At 28.8% G+C, this 15,773-nt stretch overlaps 2 protein-coding genes across 2 annotated transcripts; one reads left to right on the top strand and one right to left on the bottom strand.

Annotated features, from left to right (window-relative positions):
- Nucleotides 1-1,217: 1,217 nt before the first annotated feature.
- Nucleotides 1,218-6,074, bottom strand: LOC136979486 (uncharacterized). Its single transcript, XM_067275494.1, has 6 exons — nucleotides 5,814-6,074; nucleotides 5,526-5,723; nucleotides 2,032-2,136; nucleotides 1,697-1,957; nucleotides 1,517-1,634; nucleotides 1,218-1,435 (listed from the first exon to the last, which is right to left on the bottom strand). The coding sequence occupies exons 1-6, from the start codon at nucleotides 6,072-6,074 to the stop codon at nucleotides 1,302-1,304; spliced, it is 1,077 nt and encodes a 358-aa protein (XP_067131595.1). The 3' UTR covers nucleotides 1,218-1,301.
- Nucleotides 6,075-9,129: 3,055 nt separating this feature from the next.
- Nucleotides 9,130-12,028, top strand: LOC136979532 (uncharacterized). Its single transcript, XM_067275536.1, has 6 exons — nucleotides 9,130-9,459; nucleotides 9,538-9,738; nucleotides 11,167-11,274; nucleotides 11,352-11,615; nucleotides 11,681-11,801; nucleotides 11,873-12,028. Exons 1-6 carry the CDS (start codon nucleotides 9,289-9,291, stop codon nucleotides 12,007-12,009), a joined length of 1,002 nt encoding a protein of 333 aa, XP_067131637.1. The 5' UTR covers nucleotides 9,130-9,288; the 3' UTR covers nucleotides 12,010-12,028.
- Nucleotides 12,029-15,773: the final 3,745 nt, after the last annotated feature.

The raw sequence follows: 15,773 nt of genomic DNA, 5'->3' as shown, positions 1-15,773 counted from the left end.
ATGAATTTTTTTTTTTTTTTTTTTTTGTCGTAAACTCCAAATTTTAATATTTTAAATTTGTATTAAACTATAAATTAAACAATCGTAAACTGTAAAATTTTTAATCAAACACAAAAATCAGATTAAACATAGCACGAATTTGAAGCGAAATATCGCGATTTAAAATTATCCAAAAAATGCAAAAAATGCGTCGCATGACGAATTCTAGTCAAAAATGTTCTGTTGATCGCCGCCAGGAAAGGGTTAAAGTTATCAATAAAAAGTGCTTCCAGTTGACATAAGGTTAAGAATGTAATCCAATGGCGTTTTTTCTTTTATATAAAACAAATTATGTTATTGGTTTCCTAACTCATTTAATTGTTATCTGAAAAATTTTATAATTTTATATTAATAATTTCTTGTTTAATTAACTAACCACACACACAGTATGACTTAACTGTTTAAAATATTTAAAAATGAATACTATCAATTTATACCTATCGGTGATAATCGTGTAACTAACTTGAAACTTATATTTATTATGCTATTAATAATAGAATTTTTGATTACAATAAGCGATTCTTGTATAATGGTTCATAAGTTTATATACATGCTAATTCTGATTAAGTTAGACTTAGTTGTAATTGCAGATATTTTTACTATAAGTAGCACCTAGTGCAGCAATAAACAAGTATTAGTTTTCTTAAATCACACAATCATATTTTAAAATCTATAAAACGACTGAATTATATAACAAAGAAATTATTATATTAATAATTGAATAAATATTTTATTATATTTTTACCACAGTCATACAGGATGTCTTATAGTTTTTCTCAAGAGTTTAAAAATTCTTAATGTAAAACTATATTTTAAAAAAGTCATTTATTTCAGAAGGCGACAAAAGTTGTAACTACAGTTTCCGTTATTATCTGAAATTATGTCGAAAATAGTTAATAATGAACACATTGAAAATTCAAATATCTATACACGTAACACAGTAATATGGTTCGAAAACAAATTTATGTAAAAGTATTTCTGAAAAAATTTCGATTAAAACCCTCAAAAGTTCCTTTTAACATAGAAGGGTATCAAAAAGCTGTGCTAATATATCATTATAAAATACATAAAAAAGTTTTTACAAAGTTAAATACATATAAAAGAGTTTTTACAAAGTAATAGTAAAAACATATAAAAGAGTTTTTACAAAGTTAATACATATAACGTCAATAAAAGATAATTTTTCAGTAAAAAGTTTCAAAACATTATGGAAGGATATGAAATTACAGTTACATTTTAGAATAAAATAGGTATTAGAAACATTAATGGCAAACAAACAAAATGTCTGCTGCACTGCGATGATATTCCATGGAGTATATATATCCGAAATTGATGTCGTAGACCTTTTGAATTTCATTTTTTTCTGGACTCCAAAATATAAATTTTCCTTCTTCGGCTGTTTAAAAATATACATTCCCATATTAGCTTTGATTTTTAGAAAGGTCAATAAATAAAACATTTATAAAATTGCTCATACTTCCAATTGCAATCTCGCCATGCAATGACCACGAAAAGCAAGTTGCATTATCATATGGATCAAAGGAAGACATTGAGGAACATACTTGATTTGGAAATCTAACGTCTATAATTGACACCTGGAAAATTTAGAATAAAACGTTAATTGTAAATAACATTAAATATATTTAAATTAATTTACATTTTTTCTTTCGGCACATGCAACAAGCCAAGGTCGAAGAAGCGAGCTTTTGACCGTAAAAATTGGATTCTCGAAATTGTGTACACAAGAATTTGCAGGACATCTTATATCATTTACAAAATTCAATGTGTTGCCATTATACGTCATAAAGCAATGCTTGAAACTACCTTGAAAAAAACACATTCCTACATTAGTATCAACATTACTCCAATTTGAATTATAAAAATGTTGAAGGTCGAAAATAATGACTTCGTCTTTTCTCTGTTGTAAATAAATGAAAATACATTTGAAATGGGAATTTTATAATCCATTCAAATATATAAGAAACAACTTACATCAAGTGACCATATACTACAATCACCATTCTGCTGCACACTGCCTACATACTGAGGATCATGAGTACACCATCCACATGAAATTATTGGATTATTTCGTTGAACCTGTAAAAGTAATACAGCAACGTTTCAAAATAATAAACAAGAATATTGTTTTGTTATCGATGTAAAATTGGCCCTGTGAAAGGTGTGTTTGCCATTTATCTACTATATATGGAAAATCTCTGAAGCACTATAGTTGCAGAATAATAATTCGTAAATATGGCTCATCGATACTTTCTCCTGAGATGTGAATTGTTGAAAATGTGATGAAAATCTTAAACAAAATTATAAATTCTTTTTCAAAACAGAGATAATATTAAGAAATAAAGAATAATTTCTTGCCATTACAAGTGCACATATGAAAATAAATGCATTAAATCAATAAATTATAATATTCCAAGTAGTTATAAAGTGTCTATTTGAAGCTGTAGGTAGCTTGAAAGAATAACCTAAATGAAACCGAAATTGGTAAACTTACTATTTAAGAAGGGGAAAAAGAATGGAATAAGAAAACATTTGTCAATAGAGGGTGCTGTACAGTTTGAAATGTAATGCGTATTACAAAAAGAAAGAATTAAGGTGCAAAATCCGATGACACACCGGAATTTATTGAAAAATATAGTTAATGTGATTACGCTGTTGCCTGGCGTTGACCATCCAGTCCAGCTTCTACAATATTGGTATTTCCATTGTGCTGGACTACTGTACATATTGATATTCTAGGCTCTGCACAACGAGTGTTATGTAACCCATCAAAAGAGATGTGTTATGCTATCTTGTAATTAAAGCATTTAGGTTTGAGACACCTCCACTATAACCAGTGGCGTAGCATGGGTGTCAGCCGCCCGGGGCGGAGGAAAATTTTGCCGCCCCCTTATATAGGTATCTCAATTCAAAAGACTAAAATATACAGTAATTCTAAAGAACTTTTCGGCAAAGAACAATCATCATTATTGTGTATTGTATAGGTGTAATGTGTATTGTGTATTTATTGTGAAATTTTGCCGCCCCCTAAAAGTGCCGCCCCTGCCGCCCCCACTACGCTACGCCACTGACTGTAACACATTTCATTACAATAGTGATTGAAGCGCCAAGCATCGTAGCGCCTTCTATCGGCAATTTTTTCTAAATCCCTTCTTTCCTCTTCTTAAATTGTAAATGTATCAATGTAGGTTTTATTTGGGATATTCCTTTAAGCTACTAATATAAAGTGAAAACTGCTTAGAAAACCACCTGCATTCGACAGGCACCTGTCAAAACGGGCGAAAAATTTCTGTCAGGGAATAGTTTATATATATAGTCTTCGTATAAGTTACCGTATTAAACGACCACCTGTGTAACGCGACCGCGGGCATCGATTTTTGATCCGAAACAACATACAACAACTGTAATAAGCGACCACTTCCGCGAATTTATCTAGTCTAAACTATTGTTCGAACCCATCTCAACAACGTTTCCCCCTCCTAATATAATGAATTAGTCTAAACTTTTGTTCGAACCCACCTCAGGGCCCTTAATCTCGAGTTTTTCGTGTTACAACTCCCAACGCGTTGAAGGTGTCACGTGGTACCATCTCACACTTTGACGTCAAATCGGTAGTCTCGAGTTATAACTTACGTGCTCTTCTATCCCACCATGTAAATTGCTACTCACATTGAGTCGAGCATGTGAGATCACTACACGAAAGTGAAAATGGCTGACAAATATACTATTTTTATCGCAATCGAAGCATTAGAAAGAGATGAAAGACGTTGTTTAAAAAGACAACGAATTTTTTGATCAATTATATAATATAATTTATGTTATTATTATTATAAATTATTAAGGGCATATGTCTGTCTCCTCTACACCCATTTAATGTTCACTGATCATACTTTTACAGCAGTTTGTTTGTCTTGTATAATTTTCAGTATTATATAACCTTTTTATATTGGGCGTAATAAGAACTGAAGAGGGACTATTCCGATAGTCCGAAATGCCTTTTGGTTATTTCATGTTAATTACTCATCTAATCGGGTTTTTAATGTACAGTACCCCCCTTTTGTTTTATTAAATGTACAGTACTACATTGATACCTGAATGTTTGTGCGTATTATCACTGGTGTGATAAATCCTTGTTATCTACCTCACATTAGTAGATATTTAATTAACTTAATTAAACCAAGGGATAAAGGCAATTCTTTGTAATAATTGAGGCCGTTTACAGGCCAAATCGACTAACTTGATTTGTAAATCCTTAATAGTCATTATTTTCAAATTTTTTACGTAACTAATTTCATATATCGTTATATTAAAAAATATAACGATATATAAAAATACATTCTTCAATGTTTCTTTAAATTTAAAAAAGTTTAAAGGAAATTTTAAAAAATAATCATGAATTTTTATTCTTTTTGTTTTGTGAAGTTAATCGATTTGGCAAGTGAGCCGCTCAATTCACGTTGATTTGTTTACAACTTGTTACAGTTAAGTTGATTGGACGAATCATTATAGTCGCAAACCCAGACGCATTGTAAATAATCCCATCATGCTTAAGGGCATACGTAACCAAGTGAATATGACGTATTTTCGCTCGCCTTTCGAATTCTCTCGATGGGTGTAACTCGAGACTACCAATTATGTGAGTCATAGTAACACGAGTAAGTTCAATGACGTCAATTCGAGTACAACACGAAAAACTCGAGACTAATGGCCCGGGTCGGTTCGAACAAGAGTATGTCGATAACGTAATACACGTAACTAAAGGAGCGAACGAAAAGAACCAAGTTGAATTAAGTCGGAAAAAAAGTTTGCATTATAATGGAGAAAATGCGAGTATTGTATTAATGTTTATAATATTGGTATTAAATCTGTCTTATAAAATCACGACGACTCTTCTAAATCGATTTATCCGATAGGAATAAAATAAATACCAATATAGCTCTATCATTGAAAAAAATCGCATATTTTTGCTCACCTCCACTTTTGCTTAGTAGAAATGGCTAAAAAGTTCTCAAAATACGTACAGAAATGTGTATTGGACCACGTGTATTGGATGACAATCTGTCTAAAAAACCAATTTTTGAAGGAACCGTGGGTGGTCACTATAGACAGGTTTTACTATACTTATTTTATAACTACTCGGTATATTATAGCATACTATAGCAAATAGTAAACTACATACATACTACATATATTTGAATTTCGCTAATTATACATAATAATATCTTAATTAAATAATTATAAATATTTAAAAATTATAAGTTATTTTGAATAACTAATCTTTGAAGCAAGAGATGAAACTAAATCTGATGTAACAACTACCATGAAAATTATCTTGTAAAATTTTCATTTCTAAATTTATGTCTCCTCTTGTCTTTATATATATAGTAAGTACGTTGATTTATAACGGTAAAAGATGCAAAAAGTAAAGCTATAAATATAAAATATATCAAATTTTTGAAATTACTTACGTTTCCAAAAAATCCTCTGAGAATTAAACTAGAATTTACATCTTCATACAGATATAAATTATCACTAGCAGCCAGAAGATATTCAGGAAGATTTCCATGTATATCTGGAATCCATGAAGCATTACATTTTTCAGCAGGTTTCTCAAACGTATACAAGTGACTTAGTTTCATTTCATTGTCACAATGTATGGTTTCAATCTACACATTTTATCAAAGAAATAATTCATAATTATACACCAAAATTTCTGTTAATGGGTAAAAGAAAGATATCGTAAATTGATTACATACGGCATTCATTTCTCCATCAGTAACTCCGAAAGTACATTTAACGTCATTTCTTAAATTACAGCTGAGTTCACTCGTAACACACGGCACGTAAATGCTATCTAATACATTTACATTTGCTTCCTTTTCAGTTTCATTGTAGAAACGACGTAGTTCAATACTCTCAACTACACGAAAACTACTAAAATCAATTTTTCTTCTTTTTTTATCGGAACTAGTGCTTTCTTCGTCATTTGGTAGTGAACTTTTCGAAGCAACATTCATTTTTAAATTTAATATATTTATTTTTTCTTTAAAAAATGTAATAAATTTGGAGTAAAAACTTGTAAAATTTCAGAAAGATGGGCTTGTAATACTTATAAACTTTCTTCTGATAGGAGTTTAATGGATGTCGAGTAAAACTGATTTGCATTCTTATAAGGTGAAGAATTCTTATAAGTTTTTAAATATAATTTATGATTGGATATTTAATTGAAATGTATATTTTTCATTAATTTTTTCTGAAATATAATTTTTATATATGATTCTTAACAAATTGTTATTAAATGTTTTATAAACACTAAAATGTAACACAAAAAATAAGTTCTAATTATTTAGGTATTTTAATTTTTTTAAATTATTAAACTCAATAAATTATGCAGTAACAACTTATTTATATTTCGAAAAAATACATTTAAATTAATTTCAGTTTTAATAAAATAGAATTTTCGGCAAATTGCTTTTAGTTGGAAAGAGTTTATAAACTCAAACCAATGGCAAACAAATTGTCGTTGGTTTGCTTACTTTTCTAATTGCAGTCTAAATTATCTAGATTTTAAAATATTTCAAAATTTTATTTATATTAATTTATGAAAATTCTTACATTACTTACATTAATGCTCATAAGACAATATAAGGAATTACTCCCTTTTAGGACAGCTTTTTTTGTAATTTAAATAAAAGGGCTCAACAGTGGCCAAGCGGTCTTTTCCCTGGAAACTGGGAGTTCGGTCGTGGGTTCGCGCCTCGACAGGACGGGCTGGCCATGTGAAATTTTCCGAGTTTTTTTACGTTTGTAACGCCTGAATAGAGGTCAGTTACCCTTAAAAGACCTCTCAGTGAACTTTATTCCCCACATAACAACCATCATAAACGCATACAACTACTATTACATGACAATTTCGTGACACTTTACCACGGGGCAATATAGCCTAGAAGCTCATGCCCAAATAGTTGCAACAATACATGACAATATTTAAATAAAAATAATTAGAAAACGAAGATTTTAGTGTAATGTTTCGATTGAATTGGTGAGAAAATTGTAATAAAAAGTTTGGTTATATCATTTTGAATAAGACTTTCCAAATAATTTACTGGGCTAATTTCGATCACTAGTTTATCATCCACAGTGCTTAAAACAGTGATTATTTTCAACTTTTTTCTTATCGCACGGAAAATTTTAACCTATAATGAAATTTCTTGCAGAAAAAATCACACGATTTACAGTTGTGTTTGTAAACATTCCATCGCAACATTATTTGCCACTTAATCCTTTTTGTATATTTATTATTTATTTATTATCCTTTTTGTATATAGTTTTTTGCTAATAAGCAGCAATAGTTATTTAAATTAATAATTTTCACATATGAAAAACAATTAATATTAAGACTTAATTTGCATTTAATTGTGGCATGATAATTTCCTTTTGAAACCTGTCCAATGTTTCAGTATTTATAAATTAATATAATTTGAACTAAATATGGACAATTGTACATGCATTTTTGATAAAGAATGTCATTTGTACATAGGAAAATACCAAATGAACCATAGAATCAGGATGATGCTTCGCATCCTATAGATTAAAAGTGGAAATTCAAATATACAACTATATTCGAACAATGTGTACAACTACTATCGAAAAAATTTTATAAGAACGAAATTGATATGAAGCAGAGTTCGTTATTGATAAATTTATTTATTGTACAATACATGGTATACAATACTCCATAGAAAATTAAAATGTTGCAATTAGTGGGGGTTTTGTAATGTTTTCTTTTTTTAAAATAATAATCAACCGTGTTTATAACAGAAGGAATTAAAATAAAAAATATTTATTCATTGGTATAATATTAATTATAGCATTTTTACAACAGTGCGAATATATAGGATCTCGTAGCTGTTCAAATTATGTTTCACGAAATTGTTGCTCTGGTGCGCAGTTATTCAAACCAAATATTCAATTATTTTATACATTTTGAAGATGGTAGAGGTGAAGAATGTCTTGAAGGATCTTTGTTTTCTATTGATTCTGTACTCTTAACTTTTTCGAAAAGTCTCCAATGGTGGTATGCGAAATTGCTGCTCGCTTTGGGTGTTTGAGAATGATCTCTATTGTCACCTGTTACTACCTAAAACCTTTATGATGATTTCCCACGGTTTGTCTTGAGTCAAAATTGTTTTGAAACGGAAAAAAACCCACAATATTACAGTTTACCTATGTGTGCGACTTATGAGATATCGTGTCCCGCAAATAAAGCACATTATAAAGTACTTAGGAAATTTTTACATGGAATAACTTATTGTTATATCGTGCCTTCTGATATATCCTTTATTTGATTTGTATTCCTACATACGCGATATAACAAGACTATCGTAGTTTTTAAAGAAATTTTATATTTGTGATTCCTGTACACTCTTAGATTTAAAACAATATTATAGATTTTTTACTATTATTTGTAATTATCTTTTTCAATACATGTCAATGTGTTTCTTTTATCAGCATTTTCCACAATTTACTCTATTCACAAATATTACAAACTATGTTAAAGTTATGTGTGTAGTTATCAGCAATATAGATACATTATTTGCTAAACTTTTTGGCCGTCTCCAACATTTATTATATTTTTAAATCAAGCAATTTTTGAATTGTTTTGTTACTTTTCCATTAACGAAGCAGAGAAAATTCAATCATCATGATTTACATAGTGTAACATAACGTTAGTATTTTTCCATAATTCAATCATTAAATTCTTCGGTTTATTTGTCAAAAGAATTAAAAGATTGTATTTGTATTTAATGATACAATTTTAAACATTATAAATATAAATTACGTAACGTATAATTTTCTTATGTTTTAAAATATTCGGTTAAAATTTAAATTACATTAAATATTTATATATAAAATATTGCGTTAAAATAAAATTATTTAGAAATTAAAATTTATTAATTAATTGTCCAGAATAACGGCTACTTTATTGCTCATTATGCAAATTACATTAAAAAATTTGTTTTATCGCGCTGTTCAGAGTGACGAAATTTTAACAGCAAGGATTAGTTATAAGACGAATTGTCTTCAATTTTAATTTCTACTTTTACGAGTGAAGCAAATAATTTATTTTAAGCAAGTATTTTATAAAATAATCTGTTTTAAATCGTTAATTTTGCTATCGTTATACGAGAACTTGCTTGAAAAATTGATATCGTGAACAAAACTAACATCATGTTAAACGATACAATTAATTTAATAGAAGTAAACTCTGAATCATGTTTCAAACAAGACTTTAAAACATTAAGCAGCCTATCAGTTTCCAAAATCTCATCAAATATTTCTGGCCACGTTAAAGTTAGTAAAAAATGCGCTTTTGGATCGTCTAGTGTAAATGGTAATACTGTAAGTAGAATTTCTTTAAAACTTTAGAATTGTTAATCCATAATTTTTAATATACTATCTCTATTATTCAAAATTCAGTTGAACGTTTTGACTTATAATGATGATAATGACCAATTCAAACTGCTACATTCCGTTGCGTATCCATCAGTTGTTCGTAGATGTATGTGGATTCCCGATGTGATAGCAAGTTTTCCAGAATATTTACTGGTTGCTGGTGACGATTTATGCCTTTATGAAAAAACTGATTCTAATTTAACGCTTCGATGGATAGCGCCAACGGTAAGTTCATACGTGTACATGTATGTACGGGTTCTTATATTTTTCTTATTATTTCAAACATTACATTTTAATTTTTAACTATTTACACGTTACAATATTGAAGTTTTATAATCAGATTAGATTTTTGCTTGTTACTCTTATAAAAAAAAAAAATAGTAGTAAGAGTAGTAAAATATGTAGTTACTATTTATATAGTCATTTCGGTAAAATAAGTTTGTTTATTTTCAATATTTTGTATTTTTCAAAGTTTAATTTGTGATCAATGTAGATAGGACTGTTGTTTAGAGGTGTCATGCCAACTTTGTTACGTGTTTTACCAAAAATACTTAGGATAGTTTACATTAATAGATTATCTGTATAATGCACGCTTTATCGAAGTCTCGAGTAATTCCTGTTGACGTTATTCAATAATGGATAAATAAATCAAGAAGACAATTCGTGTTTTACCCGGATAATAAAGTCTATTTACCGTTGTGCAAAGCTGACTAAAATTTCCTTTCTTCATTTGATCTTGCATTTTGTTCTCTAGCCACTACCTGGTAACAGAACAATGTTGTCAGATCTGGCAATGTTTCGCCAGATTTCAGACACGGCAACGATACTTTTTTTTTTAAAAAAATAATGCTTTTACAAATACTTCTTTTTACGAAAAGAGTCTTACTTTCATAATTTTATGAAATTAATAAGTGCAATTAAAGGCAAATATGTATACAGGATTATGAAAATGCGTACCCACACTACCATTGAGTCTGTGCTGCAAAAACCTGCATACGTGTTTAAAGTTTACCAGATAATGTGTTTGTGTGTGTGTATATATATTTTTTCAATTGTGTTTATCATTATGATTATCCACTAGTATACGCAATACAAGAACTATCTACTGCACATCTCCGTATTCTATAAATCACAGTACTTATTACTTGAAAGCTAAATCTACAATTCTAACTTTTACAAGTAAGATGTTTTTAGCTAAATCTAATTACTTCAATAAAATGAGGTGAATGAAATGTTGCCGGTTACATTTTTTTATGCGATGGACAAGTAATGCAGTACACTTGATTTTTAAAAAGAAATATGGTTTGTATTTTTAATACATTCAACCCACGCTGAAGACATATCTCGAACTATTCTGTTTAAACTGAAAAAATAAATTTCAATTTCGCTTCATTATAATAGGATAGATAATTAATATAATATAATAGGATAAATAATAGGCCCAAATTTTAAGTTTTCTTGTTTCGTAATATCTGTTTTTAACCATCAGTAACCTTGGTAAACGGCACTTTTATACGGATTAAGTGATAAAAAAAATATTTTAACCAAAATCTTGGATAATGAAGTGACGAAGTTAGAACAAAGCAAGGATTAACCGACTAATGTCATTTCAAAGTATAAATGTTTTGTCGTTTTTTTTATAACTCTTAATAGCCAATAATAGATTGGAGTCCCGTGACGTTCTGCGACTGGAATTATTGGAATCCAATGTATATATCTACAGTACAATTTGATGGCGAATGCAAAATATGGTCATTAGAAGTAAGTGTGGATTTTTTATTTAATTATACTTTTATTACCATTAATATTATTATTAAAATATCTTGCTCTTCTTTCAGTCGGAGAAACTCCTATTTAGATTAAAAAATAATTTTATGTTTAAAAAGAAGTCATCAGTGAGGTTTGAAGGCGATCGTGTAAGGATGTGTTTTTGTCATGATTCTTTGGAGAAGTGTTTCGTAGTATATAATGATCATAATGCACAGCTATATGATATGAGAATGCCAGTCGCTAGAACCAAAAACAGATTTTCTGACGTTTTAAAAGCAGTAAAATGTTCTTTTCTTAATCCATATTATATAGCATATCTGTTTGGAAAAAAAGTAAGTACAATGTAAGTTTATATTTTTTTAAATATGTACTAAATAGCTATCATTATGACCTTCAGGTTACTATAACCGATTTAAGAAATTCAAAGACTGACGTTTTCACATTTGACTCTTTTAATAATATTGAAATGGCTACTTGTTTCTCATGGAACCCCTTTGAAAATGAAATAGCAATCGGCAGTAAGTTCACATCTGTTCATTAGAACATGCTCCATGACAAATTTTTATAATTTTATTATTATTATTTTCAGCATCGTATGGAAACTGTATATTTTGGAAACTTGAAAAAAGCAACTTGTTTCAAACATCTACCAACGATAATATGAAATTTATCAGCAGAGTTGAATATTATCGTTCAAAAAATAGTATGCTTTATGTTATCAGCTAAATATGCCCTATTTCCTTTGAAATTTAAACAGTGTTTTAATTTACGTTTTTATAAATCTATATATATTTTAATCATTTATACCTGATAATTTATAATTTTATATGTATATATAAAATTTCAACATACTTTTTAATAAAAAACAAATTTTCTAATAGTTTTGTGTGTTTAAATTTTGCAGAGAAATTTTTGTATTGGAGGGTTGATGCTAAATTTTGATAGTTAAAAGTAGAGGGTGAGAAAATAAAGGTTGTCGTGTCATCTCTAATAGGGTCTTTCCCAATGGCGATTTAAGTTATTATTCTGATTAAAAATAATTTTATAAAACCTATTTCTACCCTCAAATTTAAGCTTTCCACAATTTTATAATAAAATAACGTTTATATATTTTTAAGTATTAAAATTTAATAGATGGTTTTGTATGTTGTCTGGGAAAGTTAAGCAACTCGTTGCTAGATTTTTATAACAGTCAAATTTTTTCTTAAAGTGTAGTCTACTAAAACAATTTACAAAATGCTAGAGTGTAAAGGAAGTAAGATTACATCTTATTTCTCAAAGTAGTGTGCTCTCTTGCATAATTAATGCAATAATCCTAAAAATGATGATTATTTACAATATTTTCACGAAAGAAATATTTGCAGAACGAAAATAACAAAATTACTTAAAGCTCCTATCCACAGTTAAAACTCCTATGTATCCACAGTTATGTGTTACCTTGTATTTGTATCGGTATGTGTAAAGTTGTTTAATGTAAAGCTTCAAACTCAAAAAGTTTCCAAAATTACTATTTTATATAAAAATAATGTCTACTTTATTTCGAATATATATATATATCCTGTAGTGATTGAATTATAATATTATACATTTTTAAGTGTTTATCAATTCGATTATCGAGTTCTCTAATCATTTGGAATTATATAATTATGATCTGATTTTCAAGTCGATATTAAAAGTAGTTAACAGTATTTTAAACTAATGAACTGAATAGTTTTAATTATATTCTGGATAAGTAAATGTTCGTTTTACTTATTTAAAAAAGTACGTTAAAAATACGTTATATGATTAAGAATTTTGATAATACTTTTTCAATTTCAGAATTGGACATTTAAGAGATTCTGGAGTTTATAAGAAATTAACAAGTGATACGATGCCACCATCGAAACACACAGAAAAATCATCCTATAATCCATTAATATTAAACGATATGATGAGTTCATTCATTCTTCTTGCAATTGGTTACGCATATTCCATTTTTTGTTTAATCGGCGAATTTTTTACAAAGCGTTATTTCAAAAACAAATGAGTATCAAACAGATTATATTGTAAAATACGTACACAGAATTGAATTTTTCGACTTTGTTTTTTGATTTATGAAAAATACTTTATTGGCAAACTATAAATTATTAAACTTATGCAAATAGTTAAAATACAGCAATATACTAACTAAAATTATTGCATTAATTGTAAAATATTTAATAATATTTCAAGTTAATACTGAAAGCTGGACACGAAACCTATTTAGTTTGAAGATTTCTTCGACTTTTATACCCTCGCATATGTATTCATAAAATATGTTAAATAACGAAGCGGTTATTCTCGAATATATAAACAATTTTGCGGCATAAACTACTATAAAATTTATAATTCATTTATTTATCATAGATGGTTTTTCTCTTCTAGTTCCTCTGGTGAAGACACTGCCTTGATCGCCTCATCTGATTACCATAAACAGTGGACGTATACACAATAGTTATTTGAATACATAGATAGTTTCATTTTCGTGTCCGATCGTAGCATCTGTGTTATTGTTTTTTGTATGTCTAATGTTTTGAATAATGTTACATTAGAATTTAAGTAAATATTACTAAGAAGTTAAAAAATTAACTATAAATTAAGTGAAAAATATATGAAGGCTCTGTTTGGTAAACAAAACAAAAAAAAATATTGGGAAACATAAATTGGGAAGAACAAACAGGATAGGAGAAATTTTAATTGAGTTTGCAATGAACAAAGTATGGTGATTACAAACTTTGTTTCAAAGGCATAAGAGAAGATTGTATACGTGGAAAGTTCGTGAAGGAAACAGATTCTAAATATAGTAAAATAATTGAAAAAAGATACACAAAAGCCACTAACTATGTGAACACTAGGGTTTCTCATTTCCCGGTCTTTTGCTTGTTCCGAGATCCCGGAAAAAAGTGACTTGTTTCCCGGGTTGATCCCGGGATATAATCAATTTTTTAGGATATCATTTGATTTCAAGATATTTTTGATATTATTTTCATTTTTGAAAGTAATTTAATACGTTCCGCAACGTCCAAAATCATAATATTAATAATGCTGTAAAAAATACATATTAAAATTACTTTTAAATTACGTAAAAATTTTTACAAATAGAAAAAATATATTAAAGCTTGTTAATTAATTAATTTTTTCTATAAATTTTTAAGTCTTGAAGACAAAGTCCTTCCCAAATTAAGGGATCACCATTTATTGTGTTCCGGACATTACATTTTTGGCGACTGACCTTACCTGCGCCTATTTCGTTGTAGATAAAAGCCGAAACAACCCCAAGAAGGTATGATGGAGAATAGAAGACGTCCGTACATCACCAGTAACTGTTTGTTGAAAATGTTTATATTTTTAATTAGCTATATGTTTGTGTTTTTAAAGGAATGCTTGGCGGCTAGTAGCCTAAAAGGTAAGGTCAGTCGCCAAAAATGTAATGTCCGAAACACAATAAATGGTGATCCCTTAATTTGGGAAGGACTTTGTCTTCAAGAATTAATTAATTATAATTATCGCCATCGGACGAAGATTTACAGAAAAAATTAACTTAAATCAAACTTTTAACGGAGAAGGTAATTTTCGTTTTTTAAATAAAACAATACAAAATATTATTGTGGGTGGAATCGTCTTTAATGCATTTAAGACAAATGTTACGTGTTTTTTCACCCGTAGCCTCGAACATTTCTAGTTTGTTTTCGAAATACGTTGCTATGTTTCTTTTCCTCTAAACAATTCTTAATTTGTCTACCTCGGCTGCTTTAATAGCGGTATCAAGCCCGATAATTCGGCAGTTCATTTGGCATTAACAATCAGGTTTATGAAGAAAAACATCGTACTTGCAGACTTCATATTTTTATTACTTTATGACCTCATATTTTCTATTTTTGCCCAATTTGCACAACGTGACATACTGCAGTTATTGAAGCTACTGGGCAAGTTAAGACAGCATCGACGCAATTATTCAAGATATTACAGGTTCTGACAAGTAAAGAACTTTCAGAGTCCTGCCACAAATACATGTTGGTTATTGACTATCTGTGAGATGGCATAACAAGCATAAATTTAAAAGAACGAATAAGCAAGCTTAAAATTAATAAATTATTTTGCAGCAAATATTAGGCCTATTAACTTCTCATGTTTGTACAACGACACGCAACATTTCTAATTGCGAATAATAATTTGAATTGTGTACAGTTAATATACTGAGTTGTATAACAGTTTCGAAAACAGAATGCTCTCTACAATACATAAAAATTGATTTTGCATGTTAAAGTTATTATAAGCAACATATCTAGCAACAATATAGAAAATCACTAAGATTTTAAAATATTTTTTATGAATAATTTATATAGAGTTATTTAGCATTCAGTATACCTTGTTCCTCTGTAGAATAACTTATTACTGGCAAGTAGATTAATCCGCTGAACATAGGATAAGGGTTTCACTTCAGTAACACCTTGCCAGTAAAGATGTTTCGA

Source organism: Centruroides vittatus, unplaced genomic scaffold (assembly GCF_030686945.1).
Source record: "Centruroides vittatus isolate TY-2023 unplaced genomic scaffold, ASM3068694v2 contig_628, whole genome shotgun sequence".
In the NCBI taxonomy this organism is placed as follows: Eukaryota; Metazoa; Arthropoda; class Arachnida; order Scorpiones; family Buthidae; genus Centruroides; species Centruroides vittatus.
Note: the sequence above shows the minus strand (reverse complement) of the source record. Positions and strands in the feature narration are given on the sequence as shown.